Source organism: Astatotilapia calliptera, chromosome 23, assembly GCF_900246225.1.
Source record: "Astatotilapia calliptera chromosome 23, fAstCal1.2, whole genome shotgun sequence".
Classification (NCBI taxonomy): Eukaryota; Metazoa; Chordata; class Actinopteri; order Cichliformes; family Cichlidae; genus Astatotilapia; species Astatotilapia calliptera.
This window is the reverse complement of record NC_039323.1, coordinates 9209134-9230770: the sequence shown is the minus strand read 5'-3', so window position 1 is coordinate 9230770 and position 21637 is coordinate 9209134. Positions and strand designations below refer to the sequence as shown.

The 21637-nt window shown below is 39.3% G+C and overlaps 1 protein-coding gene across 4 annotated transcripts in view; it reads right to left on the bottom strand.

Annotated features, from left to right (window-relative positions):
• The window catches only part of LOC113015689 (cyclin-dependent kinase-like 5), a 52637-nt gene extending 33304 nt beyond the window's left edge, over positions 1 to 19333 (bottom strand). For 3 of the 4 annotated variants that reach the window (XM_026157810.1, XM_026157813.1, XM_026157812.1), the window contains exons 1-3: positions 19182 to 19333; positions 16984 to 17205; positions 14999 to 15033 (exon numbers count right to left, since the gene is read on the bottom strand). In XM_026157810.1, the coding sequence (XP_026013595.1) occupies positions 14999 to 15033; positions 16984 to 17047 (99 nt within the window). In that variant the 5' untranslated portion in view covers positions 17048 to 17205; positions 19182 to 19333. The other variant, XM_026157811.1, reaches the window with a different exon arrangement.
• Positions 19334 to 21637: the final 2304 nt, after the last annotated feature.

Below are 21637 nucleotides of genomic sequence, written 5' to 3'. Positions count from 1 at the left end.
CTAAAACTAAACTGCATGTTAAAGTCGGCTGAAGCCAGGTAGTGCTTTCTGTGCACGTTGAGCTCTGTAATGTATAAACACGTGACAAAAAGAAAAAGCCCATATCCAGGACGTGCGCACACAAAAGGCTGCACCAACAGGTGGGCCAAGCCTGGCAGTCTGCGCTTGACAAAGCTTCAGATTTATACTTTAAATAGCCTCCATCTATCAGGAGACAGTTACAACTTTAACATTCAGACAGGAAACATGTGCCCCCTCTACATCTCTCTCTGTCTTTCTCTCTCTCTCTGGCTCCTAATAGGACCACATAGGCAAGTGTTCCACTCAAGGTGACCCATTTAATGCTGTGAAAGTCCTGTTTTTCCTCTTCTGTCCCAGTTTCTGTTCACTGGGTGCAAAAATAACTGTTCGCTTCAAATGGGGCGGTAGACATTTTTTTCCCACTAAATAAATCTAGATGTTATTGACAGCTTATATGGGAGGGAAAAAAATTACTGCATCAGTTCAATTATTGGCGGAAAAAGCACCAGCAGTTATATAATCTCGAAAAAAAAAAAAGAAGAAGACTTGAAGCAGTACTAAAATAAAAGATAATATGAAAAAAATGATTAAGATAGGACAAACAACAGATGACTGCAGAGTGGTCGTGACTCACTTGATGCTACACGGCAGCTCCTAAAACACTGATGGGCCTGTTAGATCTAGTCAATACACTAATTGCTAATTTTTGAATTGCAGCATGGCAAGTTACAGGCAAAGGCAATGCAAACACGACTAATCTCCAGCAGATAATAGATTTCTGTCTCAGTAGGCAAAGTGACACAGCATTAAAGAGTAAATTATCCATGAATCACACAGCAAAAAAACGTCTTAAATGACTCTATAAGCTAAATATGTTTGAGCACCACGTATTACACTTGTGGCCACAACCTAATTAGACATCACACCTAGTGTTACTCCTTCACAGTCTACTTTCTAGCATGAAGCCACAGTGCAAAAATACAAGGGTGCCAGATTCCGGTCAGATGTGGAGGGTCAAAAGGCAAAAAAATAAATAAACGTGCTATTCTGAGAGTAACCTCACAGTTTAAAAGCATATGCTTTCAAAGCCAAAGCCGCCACTGCTAATTGCTTCTGTGCACTCAGAGGTAGGTATTAAACAATACCCACCTCTGTCATGGAAACAGCATGACATGAACTGGCATGAAAAAAGCTTAAGGTGAATTAACACAATAGGCAAAATCCCCACTAAAAGTGCCGTGTTACGATCTAAAAGTCAGGCTTTGTGTTGGTTAATGATATGGGGAAAAAAAGAAAATCAATCAATCAACAGCCAGTAATGCAAAGATTTAAACCTGCAGCTCAGCAGCGTCAAACCTGGGTTCACTAAGGCTTATATAGTTTATACCCTAATAAAATAAACAGATAAAAATCTCCTGGATTATACAGGGTGTATCCAAAAGAAATCATCGTCGGATTTGTGCTTTTATTCCACAGCCATTCACTGATAACAATCGAGACATGCACTGTTAGCAAGAGGTTTCACATGGTTGCTGGTAGGTAGCACAAGTCATGTTCGCAGAAGTATGGGACAAGTGTAACCACTGTATGGATATATGCCGGGCGTCCAGAGGTGGACAAATGGAGGACCTGTGGACATTGTAAGTTTTGTATGGAAAACTTTATATTCAGACATCTATTTTAAAATATACCAGAGGCTTCTTTCTATTGTTTTAAAAAATATAGCCTTTATAGATGGGATGATGCCCCATATAGCCTTGGCCTTACATCATTTAGTCATGCATGACTGCTGGCAGTACATGTGGGGTGGCAAAGCACAATCTTTAGTTAGTTCAGTCAGACAATCTTGGCATATCAACTAATATCCCAAAGCTAAAGTTGATCTCTTTATCCTCTTATACACTACTAAAGCTGCTTTAGTCTGCCCATAGTTGCTGTGCACCTGCAAGCAACTTTGCAACCCATCTCTTCCTTTCACACGTGATGTCACTGATGCTTGGACTAGTGTGTGCTCGGTTCTCGCTGTTGTATGAAGGTAAGTATGTTGTTCTCTGCACCCGTGTAAATATAAATGAGCGTAGAGTGAAATAACAATGTTATTTGGTCCTACTGTGGCCCTGATTGAGGTGCTTTTCTATTGCAAACACATCAAAAAGCAGTTTAATGCGAATAACCCCACACAGCCCGTGTTTAAGAACTTTTTTAAACATTTATTTAAAAATTCAGCGTCTGAGAGTGGGAGACATTTTAGTGAATAATTTACTCTTTACTAAAAAACAGAGAGCAGATAGATGTAAAACCTCACTGTGGTACAAATTTGATTAAAATTTTATATGTATGCTCTAGTCATCGACTTGATTGGTAGCAAAGGCACCCACAGTACCATGGTAGCTGGCACCCAAGTCTTGAGCCTGAGGCTGCAAACAATACACCAAACATTCATCTTAATACCAAATATTTTAAAACGGCAGTGAGGTGGCATTTGCTGCATTAACAGGCTGTGATATATGGTCTCACTCGGCTGTATCCTAGTGAAAAATGACTGACTGATCCTCCACCATTTCCTGAACATATTCGCTAAGGACGACTTCTTTTTGGCATCAATCTCCGGCCCTCGGGGGTTTTATGAACCTGAACCATGCCAGGAAAATACAACCCCACGCCACAGTGGAGCTGCCAGGAGCCTTCACCATAAGAAGCAAGCATTGTGCCCTGGCATGTGCCACATATGTTCGTGTTCACTTGCTATTAACAGGATGACTCATGTGATCATGTGATGCTTTCTGCTACTCAGTAGAACATTCGCTCTGTTCTTAACCCTCAGATCACAAAACCTGTTTCAACCCAATTCAATTCAACCCATGCAAAGCATTTATTATTGTCCGCAAAGTTTCCTCATACTAATTAATGAAAGTGCCAACTTACTGCAGGAGGGAAATTAATTTACTTGTTTACTTAGCTGTCAGATCCTTCTTGCATGTCAAGTAATGCATGGAGATACCTGTCAAAATCAACTTAAGCCTGTCTTTCCCTTTGATTTTCATGCCAACATATCATTAGCATCTCTTCTCATGGCTCAAAAACTGTTGGACAATTGACTGACAAGCAGTTTCAGGGCCAGGTGAAGCCTGCACCCTTGTTATTTCATGACAAATGAAGCAGACATAATATTTCAAGTTGATTCCAGACGTCAAATTTGTACTTAAGAGTTTTTCATTCTAATTTTAAATTCAAAGTCTAAAGAGATAAGGTGCAAATGCAAATGTGCGGGGTCATCATTAGGACAACAACAAAATCAAAACAAAAACTTTACGAGTGGCCACACCAAGAATCTGGTACATTCTTAAAAAGAATGAATGGACTGGCTCAGCAACACTAAAAGGTCCAAAAGGCCACAGAAAACAATTAAAGTGCACGATAAGAGAATTATTTCCACAGTTCCAAAAAATAGCATCCAATCAAGTCAAGAACACTCTCAGGGAAATGTCAAGGTTTCAAAATCTACAATCGAAAGACGCCTTCATGAATGGAGATACAGGTGCTTTAGAGGAAGGTGCTAACCACTGGACAGATGAAACTGAGATGAACTTGCAACAGAATTATGGGAAGAGGAAAGTTTGGAAAGGGAGAGAAACGACTCCTAATCCGAACATACCGCATCATAGTGGAGGAAGTGATATAATGCAGATATGTATGGCTGCCAGGGGAACCGGGTCACCGGCGTTTATTCTGACTGCTGATAAAGTAGCAGGATAGAGGGTACGGTGCTATACTCTCAGCTAGAGAACAGCAAGAGTGAGTTTTAGGACAGAAACTCTTGGGCTGCTTGAAATGGGATATTCTTCAAAGGCCAAGTCAGTCACCTGATCTCAAACCCAACAAAGCATGCTTTTCAGTTACTGAAGACAAGACTGAATGCAGAGAGACCCAACTGAAGGCAGTCGCAGTGAAGGCCTGCAGAGCATCTCAAGGGAAGAAACACAGTAAAGCTTAATATGTTCAATTTGCAATCAGTGACTACAGGGAGCAATCGGCTGACAATTTTCATCCATGTACTAAAAACGACCCTTTCAAATAAAATAATGATAGGTTTACCTTCTTTTTTTTTGCCGTTCTTTATTCCAAAATTTCACAGCTGCAAGTCTGAAAGTCAAAAATACACCTGATCTTACTACGGGAAAAGAGGCTTGCCAGGAAATAATGTCACAACTGTGGACTTCTATATCCTGCATAATTTACTCCACATTATATAACAGTATGAAAGCTAAATATTCTGTGCAACTCACACAGTCTCTGGACTCTTTTGAACTGAAATGCAAAAAAATGCAAAAAAAAATGCAAAAGAAAAAATCATGAAGCATTTATGTCATGTGATCTTGAGCGCTGAAATGAATAATGAAGCAACTGTAAAATGTTACAAAATACAGTACGTGTTTTAAATTTAAATATGCCACTGCTTAAAAACTCAGCTCATTCTAAAACTAGCTGCCCCTCTTATTCACACTGTAGTTGGAAAAGTAAATCTTTACATTTTTATAGCTGTGCTTGTCTTATTTCATAAGGGTTAGGAGATTAAAATGTTGTTTTTAGTATATTGTACTAACTTTAAATTATGTTTCTGAACATGTGCAATTTACCTGTGCATCTGTCGCTAAAACGTTAGATGTTTTTTGAATGAAGGTTACAGGAAATGAGAAAAAAAAAGAATTTAATGACATTATTTGGTAATAAACACCTCACACCTGCTGTTTCTGTGCTTGTTCATCATTTATTCTGTCAGCAGTAATGTGATTGTACTTCATACATGGCCTATGCAGGCATAACGGGCCAACGTAACATCCACAAAAACAAACCAGGTGGTTTTAAGTTATGTTTTGACGTGGAAAACAGCCGCCTGTTTGTTGATGTTTTTGTAGAAGAGGAAGATGACACCTCACGCACTCACACCTGTGCTGCTGTATCCTTTATGCTGCAATCATTGCAGACTCCTAAGACATACAGATCGTATTGATGCTCTGACAGGAACACTTTCCCTGAAAGGTTTATTGATATTTGACAAATAAGTCTGTAGTGATGATTTTTGCTTTCTATCTTTGTGGACACGTCAAACCCGAGTAGCTCTGCATCTATTAGCCATAAAAATTATAATTTGTGTTATTAGTCTGAAAGCACACAGGGAGCTGAAACTAAAAAAGAGGAGTTTGAATACAGCAAAATGTTTCTTTGATCAAATGTTACAGCGAAGAAAAAGCAGCTGAGTCAGGAAATTTTAGTCACACTGCAAAAATTTACATGTTGTTTTAATGTTAGCTTATAGTTACGGCTGTAAGGTAAGCTAAAAGCTAAACTAGACCATTATTTTACATTTTTGTGAGATTTGTAGAAATATCTGCAAGAATGAAACTGAGACTTTATTATTTTCTCTGAACATCCAGATGTATTTTCTGACGTTGAATACATTTTACTGCCAGTATCTGTCACATTCAAGCTTGTGAATAGATGGTAGATGTGAGTTGGCTGTGTGGTAAGCAGCTTGTTGTAATCATTATGTTGCTTCATGAGTTCTTTATGTGGACCAGACTGTACGTCACTGAATATTTTCAGTGAATTAAAGCATGTCAGTGTCTGACCTCCAGTGAAACTGAGTTAGACACTCGCTGGTCTAAGATGCAAACATGCTTTAATAATTATATATCATGTCTAACTTCACAACTTTATTAAAAAATAAAATGTTTTGCTTGTTCCCATGGTGTTAATTACATATGAAGCATCATGATTATCCGATCTGAATACATTTTTATGTGAAATTCTCAGTTTACATCGTTTTACACATGATGTGAATTTCTTAAAGACTGATGCTTTTGTGGCTTATTAGGCGGTTTAAATTCATTATTAGTAACTAGTAGTATGAGAGGGTGTGTTAATAGGAAACCTGTGTTTGTGACTCTTCCCAGTCATGTGATTAAAATATCTTTATGAGACATTTTAATTTGCGAAATATAAACCATTTCTTTCTGCACAGTTACAAAATGAAAGCAGCAAATGGCATGCTGGGTAATAGTAACTAACAGCCTGATGGGATGGGGGAACAGAAGAGACCGGAGACGCCCCAGAGAGGAGCTGTGTCTGTTTCTGCCAGCTAATTTTTAAAAAGTCCCAAAAGGAGTTTGTCTTGTCATCAGTTATATATAATTCCGTATTTTGTGATGAGTTTTTGTTTCTATTTTGATTTGAATTCAGTTTCATTTCAGTTTCTACAGCACATTTGTTTATTTTAGTTACATTTTTGTTTTAGTTCTGTTTTGTGAGTCTTTCTGAGTGATCCATGTTGTTTTTGTGTCCATGTGTTTCCTATGCAGTTCAGCCATGATGGAACCAAACATGATGGGACTTTTGTCATTCCCTCACATCCATCCTAGTAGTTTCAACAATTTAATGTCGGAATCTGCCGACATTTGTGAGTCCGTTGTGATTATTTTTCGTTATATTGAAAAGTTGATTGTTGTTCTTTCACAGACAAATTGAAAAACTGCTGCAAAAAATAGCAGGAAGTGCAACAGTACTGAACAGGCCAATCACAGCAGTTGCGTCTGCGCCATGTAGCTATATTTCTACGACTAATGCCTGATTTAGACTTCTGCAGAAAATGAATGTCTTAACTTAACCCTACACTGTAACCTTCCACACCATTCAGCTGTTGCAGTCTTTGTTTTTAATTATTATAATGTGGAGGGTGTTTGCCAGGGTTAGGATTTAAGAAGTTTGTAATAAATGTTACAATATAAAAACAACACTCAGTGAAGGCACACATACTTCAATAAAGATGTGCTCCAAAGCCTCATCAGACTGGGTGTGTTGACAAATCTGGGCATATTTCATATAGACTAATGTAATTATTCGCTCACACTGCCCAGCTGTAGACATGTTTTATTTTATAAATAAAGTTTTATTGTTTCAAGTTCCATCACAGAGAGGAGAAGCTCCAATATGGAGAGCGGACAAGCTGAGTTTCTTTAGTTTCTTCAACCCCTGCACACACAGCATGAAATATTACTTAACTGAAAACAGCTTTGAATATCAATATTTGATTGATAGAAAGGTGCACAAGGTCCCAACATGACCCATGACATTTTTCTGAGTCATATATCGTTTGCATATGTCTTTGTTGTGAGAATGACTCATTTAAATTCACGTGAGTCTGACTGGAATCCAATTAAAGCATCGAGCTGACGCCGCTGCATTCAAGGGCCGTGACTTTTCATGTAGAAGGTCAATTTCTTTATAATTGACGAAAACAGATAATTCACTGCTTCTAACTGATTATTATTAAAGGAGACATGACCCTCCTGTCCATCTTTTACCTCTTTTTTGGTTTGATTGTCTTTAGAAATCAGTTCGTGGGTGTGTAGTATAAGAGATGTTCTCTGCTTAAACAAATATTCTGCACTGCTATGTTTAAATTCCTGCTTCCACAGTCCACACACTGTCGCGTGCTACAAAAACACCAGTGTACAAGGCCACGCAGAGGCCTTATCCAGGATTTAGATTAGCTTTCAGAGAGAAGCCTTTGTATTTGACTCAGATAAGTTTCAACAAAGAGTTTCATTTGTAAGTCACCCCGTCTCAGAGTTTAGTGGGAAGTCTTAAAACACAACACATGGCAAACAGAAAGTGTGTCACATGTTTATCCCCAGTTTTAACCATTTCTTCTTCCATTAAGGTTCTCAGTGATAGACTTCAATATAGTATGGGTATTTTATATATTAGACGCCAGTATGCACTAGACTGGTCTGATGACGTTAAGGTTTCCGGTTAAATATAACACATCACTCATTTAGAGCAAAAACACAAGCTCACGTGCAGTAATCATATGAACACTCGTCCATTAAACATTGTTGTGTGTGCGTGTGTCAGATGAGAGCCGCATGTGTGGGAGTTCGGTCTGTGATCTCCGTTGAGCAAACATACCTTTTTAACATGTGAGGTCAAAGTTGTGCAAGTTTCACTGGCAGTTTCCACTCCCAGTCCTGATATTCCCAGTTTCGTCAACAGTGTGAATAAACCTTATCGCCAAGTTCGAAATGTGCTTTTGCAAATTTACAGATTTTTAATTTTGAAGAAAAGATACAAATGATATGCAACCAATCAAAGTCCAGTAATAACTTAATTTTACTGTAGGCATTAAAGAATACAATCTTCTTATTGTCATTTATACAGATTAGAAAGCAAAAAGAATTTATGATGTGATATCAGTGTGTGAATGTGAGAGTGAATGAATAGTGGCATTGTAAAGCGCTTTGGGTGCCTTGAAAAGCGCTATATAAATGCAATCCATTATTATTATTATTATTAATTAATATTGGACTTAGTTTGTTAATTTCACTTTTTAACTTATCGCTCAATCAGAGTAATTTGCTTACCCGAGCTTATCAACATGCTTTAATATCAGCTGAATATTACTAAAAGAATAATATCAAACTCATAGCGGTGGGGTTTTTGCACCCTGGAGTCACATCCAAACTTTTCTTTATGCACTTACTCTCACCATGAAACTGACCATGAATCAGAAACCTGACTTGTTAGTATTGAAGTATCATTATATAAATAAAATATTTAGTTACATTTCATTTATGTAATGCTAGTCATCTCAAGACATTTAAATATTGTCGGATTTTACTTCAGAACATATAGAGAAAACCCCACACTGCACTTGGAGATGGTGGGGAGGAAGAACTACTCTTCAACAGGAATAGACCTCAAACAAAACAATCCTTGCTGAGAAGCAGCAAACCATCATGACTAGTAGTGGTATATAAACACATCAGAGATGAAAAGAGGGGACCCTGATTCTATAGCAACAGGGTCTCTTCCTGTTAAAAGGGAGTTCTTCTTCCTCACCATTTCCAAGTGTTTATTCTTAGATGACTGTCTGATTGTTGGGCTTTTTCCTCTTATATTGTAGGGTTTTCACTTACTATAAAAAGCATATTGAGATTACTGTTGTTAAAGCACTATATAAATAAAACTGAAGTGAAGTTAACATATTGACAGGTGTGTACGAGAGAGAGCAAAGGGAAGTTAATGATATGCAACAGAAGAAAAAATGAGTTTGAAGTGAAAAAAGAGGAGTGGAGAAAAAGTGCTACATCAAGCTGCTCAATATCCACCGACTGATAAAGAGACAGACATAACGTGACAACACAAACAGTTCATAGTTCTTTTTCTTTTACTTTTAGTTCTAGATTTAACTTCTTCATAACTACCAAGAACTGACTCAAATCTATATACCAGGACTAAAGAGTGGCTCAATAGAGGAGCTCTGGAAACCTCCCACACCTTTCCCACATCAGTCATCAGATCAAGTTTCATTCATTATAACTATTTCTGTCACTTTTGGTCTGAACTGTCAACCTCAGTTAAATGACTATTGTTTCACACTAGCTTTTTACAGACACCTTGAAGAGTGGCCTTTCTGGACAGCTATAAAAGCCTATCCCTCGTGTAACTGTTGGATAAAACATCATAGAAATGCATTTTCAAACACACGTCTGTCTCAAGCCTCCGCAGCTCACATAGGTCACACCTCAAGGGCAGTCACAAAAATCATTGTGTGCAGAAAATGTGCATTTTGGTAAAAAAAAAAAAAAATCTGTTTCAGCTTGAACCTTTAAAGCTTAAAAAAACAGCTGCACTGTGACATCTTTTAAGCGACATCAGCGTGATTAAGCCTCTTAATTAGCTTACAATAAATTAGCATAATTCATAGGGCTTTATCAAGCATCAGCAGGCAAGAGAAAAAGTCCTGAAGCATCCTCGTGGCTCACTTGGCAAAAGGTGGATCTGTAGCTGCGGCATCCATGAATCTGGTAGCCCCCTCATTTCCTCACACCATGATGATGGGCTGCATTCCCAAAAGAGTGGCCAAAAATGAATTAGTGAACCCAGGCGTGTTCTTACGGTTATCTATTTAAATCGACAAGAAAATAATAACAAAGGAGCCAGAAGTACAAGACAAAAGCTCCTCTGTGTCTCTGTGTGCTCAACCCTCTTGACACAGCAGCATGTTGCAGTTTTACTCTGAGCACTCTCTTTATCAAAAAGCTGTGGCAACATTTGGCAGAGCAGCGACAAGAGTGAGTGAAGCTGGAGAGTGCAAAAGCATTACTGAGAACAACTGGGTCCCTGTAAGGTATGAGGTGATTCTGTCGAGCCTATTTCAGTCGGGGCCACTATAGTCAAAAGAAGATTGTTATTTCCATCTGCAGTGATTTATATTTAGCTGTACGGCTCTGTTCTGAACCTTCCCGCCCTTCCACATGCATGCATGAAAAGCCTGCGGCGGAGAGCGGCAGCAAGAGCCCCACACAGAGCAGAGCAGGCATCAATGACAGCAGACATGACACTGATTAAATCAGACACAGCATGAAAAGGAGCAACTGTAGACAGGCTAAAGCAACTCAAAGATACCCATTATGCTCATTTCCAGCTTCAGGTTTTACTAGACCTGGACTCTACTAGGGTAGCTTTGCATGAATCACAGTTAAAAATAATCATTGCTTATTTCACACTGGGCCTTTAAATAGCCCTGCACTTCGTCCTCTGTTTAAAAAAAAAATTCTCCCCCTTTCTTCTCATTGGCCACCCCTCATAAGCATAAGGTTTAAGTAGCAGATGGGTGGAGCTGTGTGCCTGAGGTGACCATATTAGGGAAATCACCTCTCTCTGTCCTTTCCTGTACATACGCCCACCTCTTTATTTGAAAGTGTAGTGGCATATGCAGAACAGGAAATACGGTAATACGGTAATACGATAATAGGTTACTTTATATATCTTTTTTACTCGGTGGCGACTATGTAAACAGACTTCCTGCTCAGCATTTGCTGACATAGAAGTCAGCATTTGCTCACCGCTAATATCTGAAGAAAATTGCTCAAAGGTTGTTTATCTTAAACAAACAAGATCGGGTTAGGTTAAAAAAATCCCACTAGTGATGTTGAGGACGTCTCAAAAACCCATTTAATATGATACACTTGGTTTTAAGGAGTTAATAAAGGTTTTTCAAATGTCAGGATAACTGACACAATGTTTACTTCAGCACATGTGCGCTTGTAGGAGTAAACCGCAGAATCGATCATGACAACTAGTCATTCGAATGTCCTACACAGTGTTTAGGATAATGTTCAAGACACATTAATGAAGTAAATGATCAACAATCTTTCGTAAAGGATCACAAATCACAGTTATTAATATGATGAGGAAGCACGCAGTTATCACAATCGTGTAACAATGCCAGAGAAGCAAACATTCAGCATTAAGATCAAATCTTTTATCCCGTTTGTGTCTGCATAAATATTTAAGGAGAATAACTCTGCAAGAATAATAAATCATCCGCATATATTTATCTACTGCGAAAAACCCCTTTGCTGCTGCTACTGCTGACAATAAAATGATTACACCTGAATAAAAAAAAAAACAGTTATCTATGTCCTCCGCCTCCTCTCTGTACAACAACCAGCCCAGCTGACTCTTGAGGATCCTGTAATGTCGGGTGCACACACTGTAATCCGTCGCCTTTTCAAACACATTCTGATTATTGCGTAGAAACTGAATGCACGTTTCCCTATTTCCATCCCTCCTATATCTGGCCCCACGTCTTTCTCGGATCTAATTATTCCTGTTAAATACATGTACTGGGTAGTGCAAGTACAAAGGGGCGTGTCACTGGTGAAATAAATGTGTTTTGTGAGAATGAGCAGCTGCAGTGCCATATAAATGCAGCCATTTTCTCTGGTCAGTGCACTTCCCTGCCCATCCTCACAGCATCATCAAAGCCTTGCTAAGCTTATGTGTTTTTCCGCTTACACACACGTGTGTGTGCGAGTGCGTGAAGAGTGTGTTTGACACTGTGCCAGCCTCTGTGTGTATGCACACATAATTATGCAGCATAGATCTGTGAGTTAGCCCTTGAAAAAACATGCCAGTTCATTCACGCTAACAATACAATATTTTCCAGATGGCACAGGTCCACATTGATCTGCAGCCAGAGCATTTATCCTCCGGTGCTTTCACACATCAACCAATAAAGTCACCAGCAGAAATTCCATCAAAAATGCATATATTACTGAGTTTCTAACCAACAAAAGGCCCAGGCAATGTGTGACAAAATGTCAGGCTTCTGGGGGCTCGTTTGTTTCGAGAAATCATTTTTTACCAAATAATGATCTAATTAAAAATGCATTCCAAAAACGCTTTACCAACTAATGAAAATGCGTTTCGTGATGTAGCTCGTTAATATACACGTGTGTATTTTTACCCAAAGCACTATTATCGCATCACGAACAGAAAAACATGAGTCTCATTGAGGAACAATGCACTCGTATCTGAGAGTCACTAGAACGGCAAAATCTTCCGAGATCACGAGCATTCAGCCATTATTGGTTGATTAGCTCAACAGTTTCTACAGATCTGTGTCTTCAAAGCTAAACTGGAGGTAAGTAAGTATCATGTTGCAAGATGAATATTGTTACCTTACAAAGCTACATGTATTGCATCCAACAACTACACTTTCCTTTAGCTTAAGTTGAGATCCACCATCTCCTTCGTGGATTAATCAGGCTTTAACCCCCAAATGTTCCTCTACCAGCTAAACAATCATCATCTCTGCTTGATGTTTGTGTCATTAAATCCAAATTAAACCAATGTGTAAAATAAAATATAGAGTACAGAAGAATATCACGCTCAGGTATAATGTCTTCTGAGCAGAGCCGTACACGCAGACATCTGAGGACTATACCAAAATCAGCATTATTTTTTTAAAAACAAAGCTCTGATGAGGTTTAGGATAGAGCTACCTAAACCTTGTCAAAACTTCCTCCGTCTCTGATTAGGCAACATATCAGCCTGGCAGATGTACGCTGACGCTGAGCTTTATTTCATCCTGTTCTGATAAACTTTTGTTGCTGAATTTTGACGCTGACGGGTTTTCGCACAAATGAAGACAATACCGAGAGCGTTGCAGACAGCAGCCGCCATCTGTGGTGCGAACCTAACGGCGGTTTATTGATGTGAGTTCTGTTGTTCGAAAACGGAGACATTGGCATTTGCGAACGCCTCGGCCTGTGATCAATCAGTTTGAATAATATTTATATCCTCGCTCCTATTTTTCCTCCCTCAACATCAACCCTTTGTGTTGTTGTCTTTTTATTTTTGTTATAACATTTAAGCTAACTGCCTGGCATTAGACACCAGGCCACTGGATAAACAGAGTAATATCACTTCTGTAATAAACATGATAAAATGAAGGCAGATGCATGGTAATTGTAGAGCAAGTAAAAAAAACCTGCTGAGGATTTTGATAGGAGAGGCTGAGAAAGTGTTTTTGTCTCCTTCTTGCAGATCTCTGTAAGTAGGAGGTAGTTAGCCTCTCTTATTCATACTGGATTGCTGTCAATTCCTGGCACAGCCTCTTCCTCACATGGACTGAGATGACAAGGCTGTGTGCAGTGTGGGTCGTCTGCTATTTTTTTTTTTTTTTTGTGGTTGTTTTGATTTCCTTTTTCTTTTCCTAAAAATTAACTGCTTAAACAGAGTCTCCTTTATGTGAATAAAAAAATCTAAGTAGTGGAAGAAATGAATTTATCCTTCAAAGCAGATCTTGCTCTCCTGAGTGGAGACAAAAGGACTATAACCAGTTATCCAGCAGTCTGCAGGAGCATCTGTAACTGTAACCCAATGCGACAACAACCCTAAACAAAAACGGTGCGACCAGGTTCGTGAGGAGTGCTTGCTCCTTTGGAAAACAAACACGATCTAGATCAGAAGTTCTCTGGGCCTGATTCAGATAGCCTTTATCTCTTTATCAGGCAAACCAACATTACCCTCTGACCACCACACTCAAAGGACAAGGCTGGTGCTCCACAAACAAGAGCAAACATGTATGAATCAGGTCCCTGGATTAGCTATACCGCTCATTTCAGTATAACATATAGTTACAAAAATATGACCCAAAATGTCCACTGTTGCTCCATTTTATCATGTTATACCATGCTTTAAAAAAACAAGCTAAAACCATATAAAAAGATGGGTCGTGGATGGGTCTTTAAGCATGGCAATGACCCAAAACATACTGCCAAGGCAACTAAAGAAGAAGTACATTAAGGTCATGGAGTGGCCTAGCTGGTCTCCAGACATCAACACTACAGAAAATATGTGGAGGGAGCTGAAGCTTCATGTTTCCAAGCAGCAGCCAAGAAACTGAAAGGAGTTAGAGAGTTTCTGTAAAGAAGGAAGCTGGTGACCTACTACAAGAAACCTCTCACCGTTGTGCAACAACAACAGTTTTTCTACCAAAGTACTAAGTTGTGTCATGTTTTGCTTGAGGATCAAATACTAATTTCCCTCAGCAACATGCAAATCAATGTATAACTTTTATATAACGTATTTTTTCCCTCAACTTTTGGTTAATATTCCCTCTCTCCATTAAAATGAAACTAGCATAAATACAAGAGACTGTTGATTTCTTTCTAAGTGAGCAAAAATCAAATAATTATTTACCCCATTGCACTTCTAAAGCAGATCACGTATAATATTTAACTTCTTAAGAAAGAAATCATCACAGTACTGGTAGCTTTTTTGTAAATGTTACTTTAACAGAAGCAACGCAACTGTTCGACCATAAATTATACACATTTGTGCTCTAGTGAGTATTTACAGCAGTGTATGTGAGATTAGCTTGAGCCATAAAACACTGCCCCGGTTCACCGTAAGGAACAATCGAGTCACCAAGTGCAACAGCGTGACTCATTTATGTGTTTTTTACAGAAAACAACAGAGCTCCACAACACAGAGGAATAAGCACATTCTGGCTTTACTGTTAGTTTTTCATGAGTTTTGCTGACAAACATAAATCTTTTGCCCTTTAAAACTTCGTTTTTTCATATTGACAGTGTATTACAAACATAAATAATGTGAACCTTACCTTGTGTCGGCACTTCAGAACAACACCATAGGCACCTGAAACAGAAGCAAAAAGCAAGATTACTTTAATTTCCTTTACTGTTTATTCATCCATTCAGAGTAACTTTTTCTTTCAAGTAGAATCAATAACAGTAAATAATAAAACACAAAATCAGCTTGAAACTCTGTAATTAACATGCCACCATGATCTACAGCCATAAACAAACAAGGAGTATTACTCCAACTGAGAAGAGAAAAGCTTTTGAAATAACCCCTTCGAATGCTTCCTATATGTTCGCATGAACTACACATGAACTACACATGAACTAACCCCCCCCCCCCCCCCCCCCACCTCCCCTTTATAAAAAGGACAGGTGGTCCAGAAAGTAGGACACAAGTGTTGGCAAGCTACTGTAGATCTGATGTTATCGACCCTGGCAGTCACACACATGCATCCCCCGAGGGTTCGAGAGGAATTCTTGGACCAAGCAGACATATGACGAATGGATCTGTGCTCCTTTACGAGAACATCAGTGCTGAGAAGTTATCTGCTCTACAGTCGAACACACTTTAAAGACTAAAGCTATGGGGTCTATGTATTATTTATACAACTGTAACAATTTTAACTTGTGTCTTTATTATTATTAATATAATCCAAGACTCAATTTCACCTCTTGAACGTGTAATTATCTTGGGTACGCGCCACCCAGAAGACAGTGGTGAGTAAGAAACGTGTAATAACACATCAAGCTATATGTTGGACTGAGGATGTGCTGTGCACATAGCATAACCACCATAACCATACACAACAGCATCCTTAAACTCTTGTTTATTTTCACTAAATCAGCCACCTTCAGCATCTTAGTTTGGCTTTAATCTTCACATGTACTTCCAGCGGTTCCAGCAAGCATGACCGCCACCAGTGAAAAATCCACTGACTAACAAGAAACCAAACTGGACAGGATTTTTTTGGTGTATGCAGCCTGGTTTCATGACAATTTAGGACATTTTGTATGTCATTAGTAAAGCAGGGACACATTAGCCACATCTCTTACCCCATTCCTACTAAATTAGTGCACAAAAAGCTGCAAAACGTGCCTGAAGTATTAAAAGATGGAAAATAATTTCTCCCGTTCATTTCCGTCCTTCAATGAAGAGCTGGAGATAACTGCACATAATTCAGTGTATTTTTAATTGCTGGGGTGAGCTGCATGCACTTAGCACTTAGTACTAAATCATTAACAAAACTGACTGACCTCAAGATCACTGAGGAAAAATCTATGATGCTGGGATCAAGCGGAGCATACAGTGCAATGAGTGCTACGGCAGGAAACGGGGAGATGAGCAGGAAAATTTCTACAACTTTTACAGTTTAATGTGACACTAAAAGTGCTGACTTCCTTCCCAACCGGCGCATCATCGGACAGGCACGCAGCTTTTAAAATCCAGCTCGAGATTTCCCCGCGTCTTTCTGCCACGCATTATAAAACTTCTAAGACGTGGGAGTAGAAGAGTAAGGGTGTAAAAACCAGGACGTGTGGGTGGCCTCCCTTCAGGGCTACTGCCACTTTCTATCAACCAAGTAGCTCAAGGCAAAACAAAAGCCAGGAGAAGCATTTCGGGGGAATTTAACTATCACACAGCCATGCCCTGCTGATATTTACTACAATAAAGCAAAAGAAATCCCCAAACCACCACTTCATTTATCCAATAAGAACATGAAAGTATGAATCACATTAAAGCATCTAGCTTCAGTTTGTCACATTTAAATTCTTTTGGATAAATAAATATAAAACAGACGCCCTTGACCTTAATAAGCTGTAAAGGTCAGGCTTTTAATGGGCTTGTTCTGCAGGCAAATTGGTTAAAAACAATCAACCGATGGCTCACTAAAAAGCCATGCAAGTGTGCATGAAAGGCTGGACTGGACTAGTTCTTACTATCTACTGCAGACTGAAAAACAATCGCACAAAACAGGCTTTTCAGCAAGTAAATGACCGCACTTACCTTCACCCACAATCCCAAGGACTTCAAATTTATTCATTACATCACCAAGGTCAGGGATCTTCATGAAGTCAAAAGGTATGCTGTGTGAGGTGGGTGGAGCTCAGGCTCGGGGGCCCCGGCTACAGGACTGCATGAGTCGGCCAGCTGTCGGCTCCTGAGAGGCGAACGCCTGCTGTAAGCCATAATATCCGTCACATGCCTCCGTCAGTGCCTCGTCTTCACCTGCAGGAAAACAATGCACCAAATCAAAATAGATAAAGAGCCCTCTTAGCTCAGAGTTAAAAGAAAATCTACCGATACTGAATTCACGAAAGCTTGAGAAAAAATGAATCTGTGTCACAAAACTAGCAATCCTTTAGTTAAAGGGTGATTCCTGCTTTGTATAGGTCCCTTTTATTAAGCTGGAGGAGTTTAGAAAGGGTGACTAGAAAGAACAATAATCAAAATGGGTGAAGCAGGGGCTGAAATGTCCCAACTTTTGGTCCCTATTAAAATAAAAAAGCAGGATCCAATTCCCAGAAAGCAGTTTAATACAATCTATCACTCGTCCTCCTTTGCCTGCACGCCCTCATTTCTCGATCTCCATGCCCACAGTTTTAAAACACAGGCTTTCTCCCAGCTAATTGATATCTTCAGCTTTACTAAAGATAACCCTGATCATATCACAAGGGTTATTTTCTCAAGACTTGACGAAGCTCCTCTAGAGCCACAGAAGACACTGCACAAGGGTATTAACAGCCTGTGCAGGCTCCACATACCGAGCGAATAGACGCGAATGTGTGAAATCAGTGGACTGTCTCGTCAGTATAAATTAAGTAAATAAAAAGGTTCCATATTATAGTTTACAGAACCTGATGAAAATGATGGTGAAAATAGTAAATTCCTACCTGTTTAGAGAGAGTGAAAGGGCACCGCACGCATTTTGAACGTGATCAAAGGATTTCCTCTGGTATCCACACACTCTTTATTGAATCAGATAAGACTCCAGATACCACTTTCTCCATTTCATCTTCTCCTAGCTGGAAAGCTCAAGGACTTGTGTAGCCTACACACACACTCACACACACACTTGCAATCTCCTACAGAGCTGTGGGCACAGGAGCTGCTCATCACTATGCAAAAACCTCGGCACCAAAATAAACTGAGTCTCCCTGAACACCAAATATCGCTGTGTGGTCTGTTACTCCCTTATCTTACTCAGCAGCAAACCCTCAACTGTAGGCTAAACTCAAACACTTTTCACCTCGCAGAAAATGCCTTTTATTTTTCACTCATGAGTGTGTTTCTGTGCTTCCTTTGGTCCATTTCAGCTTGCAGCCTACATGAGGTGGCATGCAAGCCTATTGTTTTTCCCAAGCAGATTTTTGCCAACTAACCCACCAGGCCCACTCCTGGAAGGATAATATGATCAGGAATGCACAGTGCATGGCTGTAGATCGTATATTTTGTCTCTATCAACAGCATGACTCATGCGTGGTGCGTGGAATTGAAAATGCAGAACCTCCAAAATCTCTTCATATGATCAGTGCACTAGTATTTATGCAGAATTGTGTCTTTCTGATGATTAAAATTTGACAAAGTGGTGGAAATTTGTAGAAAAAACAACAACAACAACAACAACAACAAAGGGATCCATCTAACAACGTCACTCAGGTTTAGAGTAACGTGATTTTTTTGGGTTAATTGCACACAATTACGCAAACAACAATAGACACAAGTTTAAATTTAAGATAAAATTATGGTTGAAAAAAGGAAAAGAAATTTACTGCTGTTTATGTAAAAATCTCACCTGCATTTGTGGTGTTGCTTCTTATAACAAGTCTCTCACATTCTTAACAGCTACAAAGGTGAAATGTAGCTGTCACAAATCATCATTTTTAACTGTAGCCTGTGTATCTAATTGTGTATATATGCACATATGTATGCGTGTGCGTGTGTGAGAGAGACAGGGAGCTATGACTGCCCACAGACTGACTGTAGCGCCCACATTTTTAATGCAGAGCAACAGCAAACCCAACAAGTCAAACATATGAAGCCAACTTAACAGAAATTAACAGTTTTTTCCCCTAGTTGTTGTTGAACCAGCTGATTCAGAAAACATGCATAACAAACCTCCCGCCTGCCTTAACACATAAGAGATCCGAGTCACCCTCGCAGGTTAAGTGTTACCCAAGTAAAGATAAAAAAAAACTACTCACTCAGTCACTGTTTTTGGGGAAAAACGATGGAAACAGGCCCATATAAATATATCCACCCACCAACGACGTTATTTTCATTGCAGCAGGCAGCTACAGTAACTGGATCGTGCGGTTGACAAGCTCCGAGCCCATCGCCAGGCAACAGTTCGAGCGACGTGACAGCGGCCAATGAAAATGCTCGGAACTGTTGTTTATTCCAACTCCCCCTTAGTTTCAGCCAATTACAGCACAGATGGCTTCCGGAGAGAGGGGGGGCGAGGGGAGGGTTGCTGAAAACTGTGTTGCGGTCTGAGGGTGTTTGGTATGAAGGTGGGATATTATTGTTCTAATTTCTCAATTACATAATTCTGGCAAATCACACCCCGCGTTCAAATATGACAACATAATTTAGCTAAAGGCCACTCCAAAGTACATAAAGAGGCAGAAAGATTGCCTTTTAAGGATGTTCTGATGTAAGGTGTATACACAAGCTACATTAGAGAGGAGTAAGTGCCTTGCTTAAGGGTAAGGGTAAAAACTGGACAAAACAAACTACAAGAGAGAGTAAGTACACGTTAATGGTGTGTAATAGTGGGATATAAATGCATCAGGGAGTGAATGAGCCATAAATTGAGACTCCCAGCTGCAGTCTCAAAACTTAGAGTGGAATGTGAAGAAACTGCTGTGACTTTATATCCAAATCGTGTGCATTGTTTTCAAGAGAAATCCACTGTAGCTAAACACAGGCTGGGCTGCACTTTTTGCAATGCCAATTTTCACCACTAGGTGGTGCAGTGAGCCAGTAGAACTTATTAATTTAATTACTTATTTAATCGGTAAAGTCATGAAGAACACATTCTTAGTTAAAATGATAGGATGTGGAAAGGAAAAGATTCACAATTCAAGATTCATTATAAAGCCTGTCAACAGAATCTGCAGCAAAGGTACTTTACAGGTATTGTATTTTTCGGACCATAAGGCGCACCGGATTATAAGGCGCATTAAGCGAAACAAAACAGTCAGATAAGTCAAACTTTACTCAACTCATTGTTCTTGCTTCCTCCACTTCCGTACCATTGATTCATTAATGTTAAATTCTCCAGCAGGTACTCTATTCCAATGTTGTTGCAATATATTAATGACCAACCTCTTATTGTGGATGGATTATCTCAGTTGTTCTCCTGACTGACGTTTGGTCCGTTTACAGCATCCTGCCATGCGATTGCATTTGTCCCTAACCATAGGGAACCCTCACGTTAACTTTTATCTAATTGAAAAAAGTTAGCATTCATCCTCCAGCTTTCCTGTGTTTATGTTATGCTAACATAGCTATGTCGCTAGCGATCAGATAGCACATCATTATATACCAGCTAGTCCAACTTCAGTAACCCTACAAACGTCACTGCTGTTTAGTTTTCAGTCTTCATTTATGTTGGAAGTAAAAGCAGAGCTGTCTGTTTTAATTTTTTCAGAAATCTCTCAGTCAGAACATGCTATATCATGTTTAGGTGGAAACTAGCGAGCTAACTTCCTACTAACTTCTAACTCAGTTAAATTTAATAAATTCAGTTTTCATAGATGCCTGGATGTTAAACGTAATTGTTACACCTGGTAAAGCAGCAACGCTGATGATTTTATTAAAGATAAAAGAATTTAGACAGTTTTTTACTCTCATTGATGCTGCAGTGCTCGTTTGACTTTGGGACCTGAAGCGGAGTTTGGACCCGGATAATGCTCCGACAATCCATCAAGCAGTGCAGCTTTGTAGCTTACCAAAGTCATACTAAAACATTTTTTCACAGATTTCTCATGTACCACGTAAAATCGGTCCAAGGTCAGTAAGCACAACCAGAATTCATACATAAGGTGCACCGGATTATAAGGTGCACTGTCGATTTTTGAGAAAATCTAAGAATTTTAAGTGCGCCTTATAGTCCGAAAAATATGGTACGCTATTATTTCCAAAGGCATCACCACAGGAGACACAGTAGTCTGAAAGCCTTGATCCATCTTGCATTTCTTCATATTTCTTTAGGAAAACTGGAAATAGGTGCAGCAATTTCTTGAAATATCTGCAAACATACGTGGAAATATAGAATATGAGGCCAATACAGAGTTTCTTGAAAGTTAAAATTTGGTACAACCACCTTTACTTCCCAGCCTAAACTCTCTTAGACAAGCTTTCTTGTAACTTCTTTAAGTAGTCTGCAGGCTTCTCAAAGGACATTTCATCACTCTTCTATGAATGTTCACTGTGTTAGGTTCTGTTCTCTGCTGAGATGATCACTCACTGCTTCAAAGATGTTGAGGCCCAGGCTAGATGCAGATAACTGCCAGGTGCATCTCTCAGGTCCTGTGTCAGGTCTTTGCTGGATTTATTTTGCTATTTCTTAACGACGTGACTTCCAGATAATTTTCATCTGCTGTAGATTGTTGTTTGTTTGTTTTTTCTAGATCTGCCACGTCTTCTTTTTGGC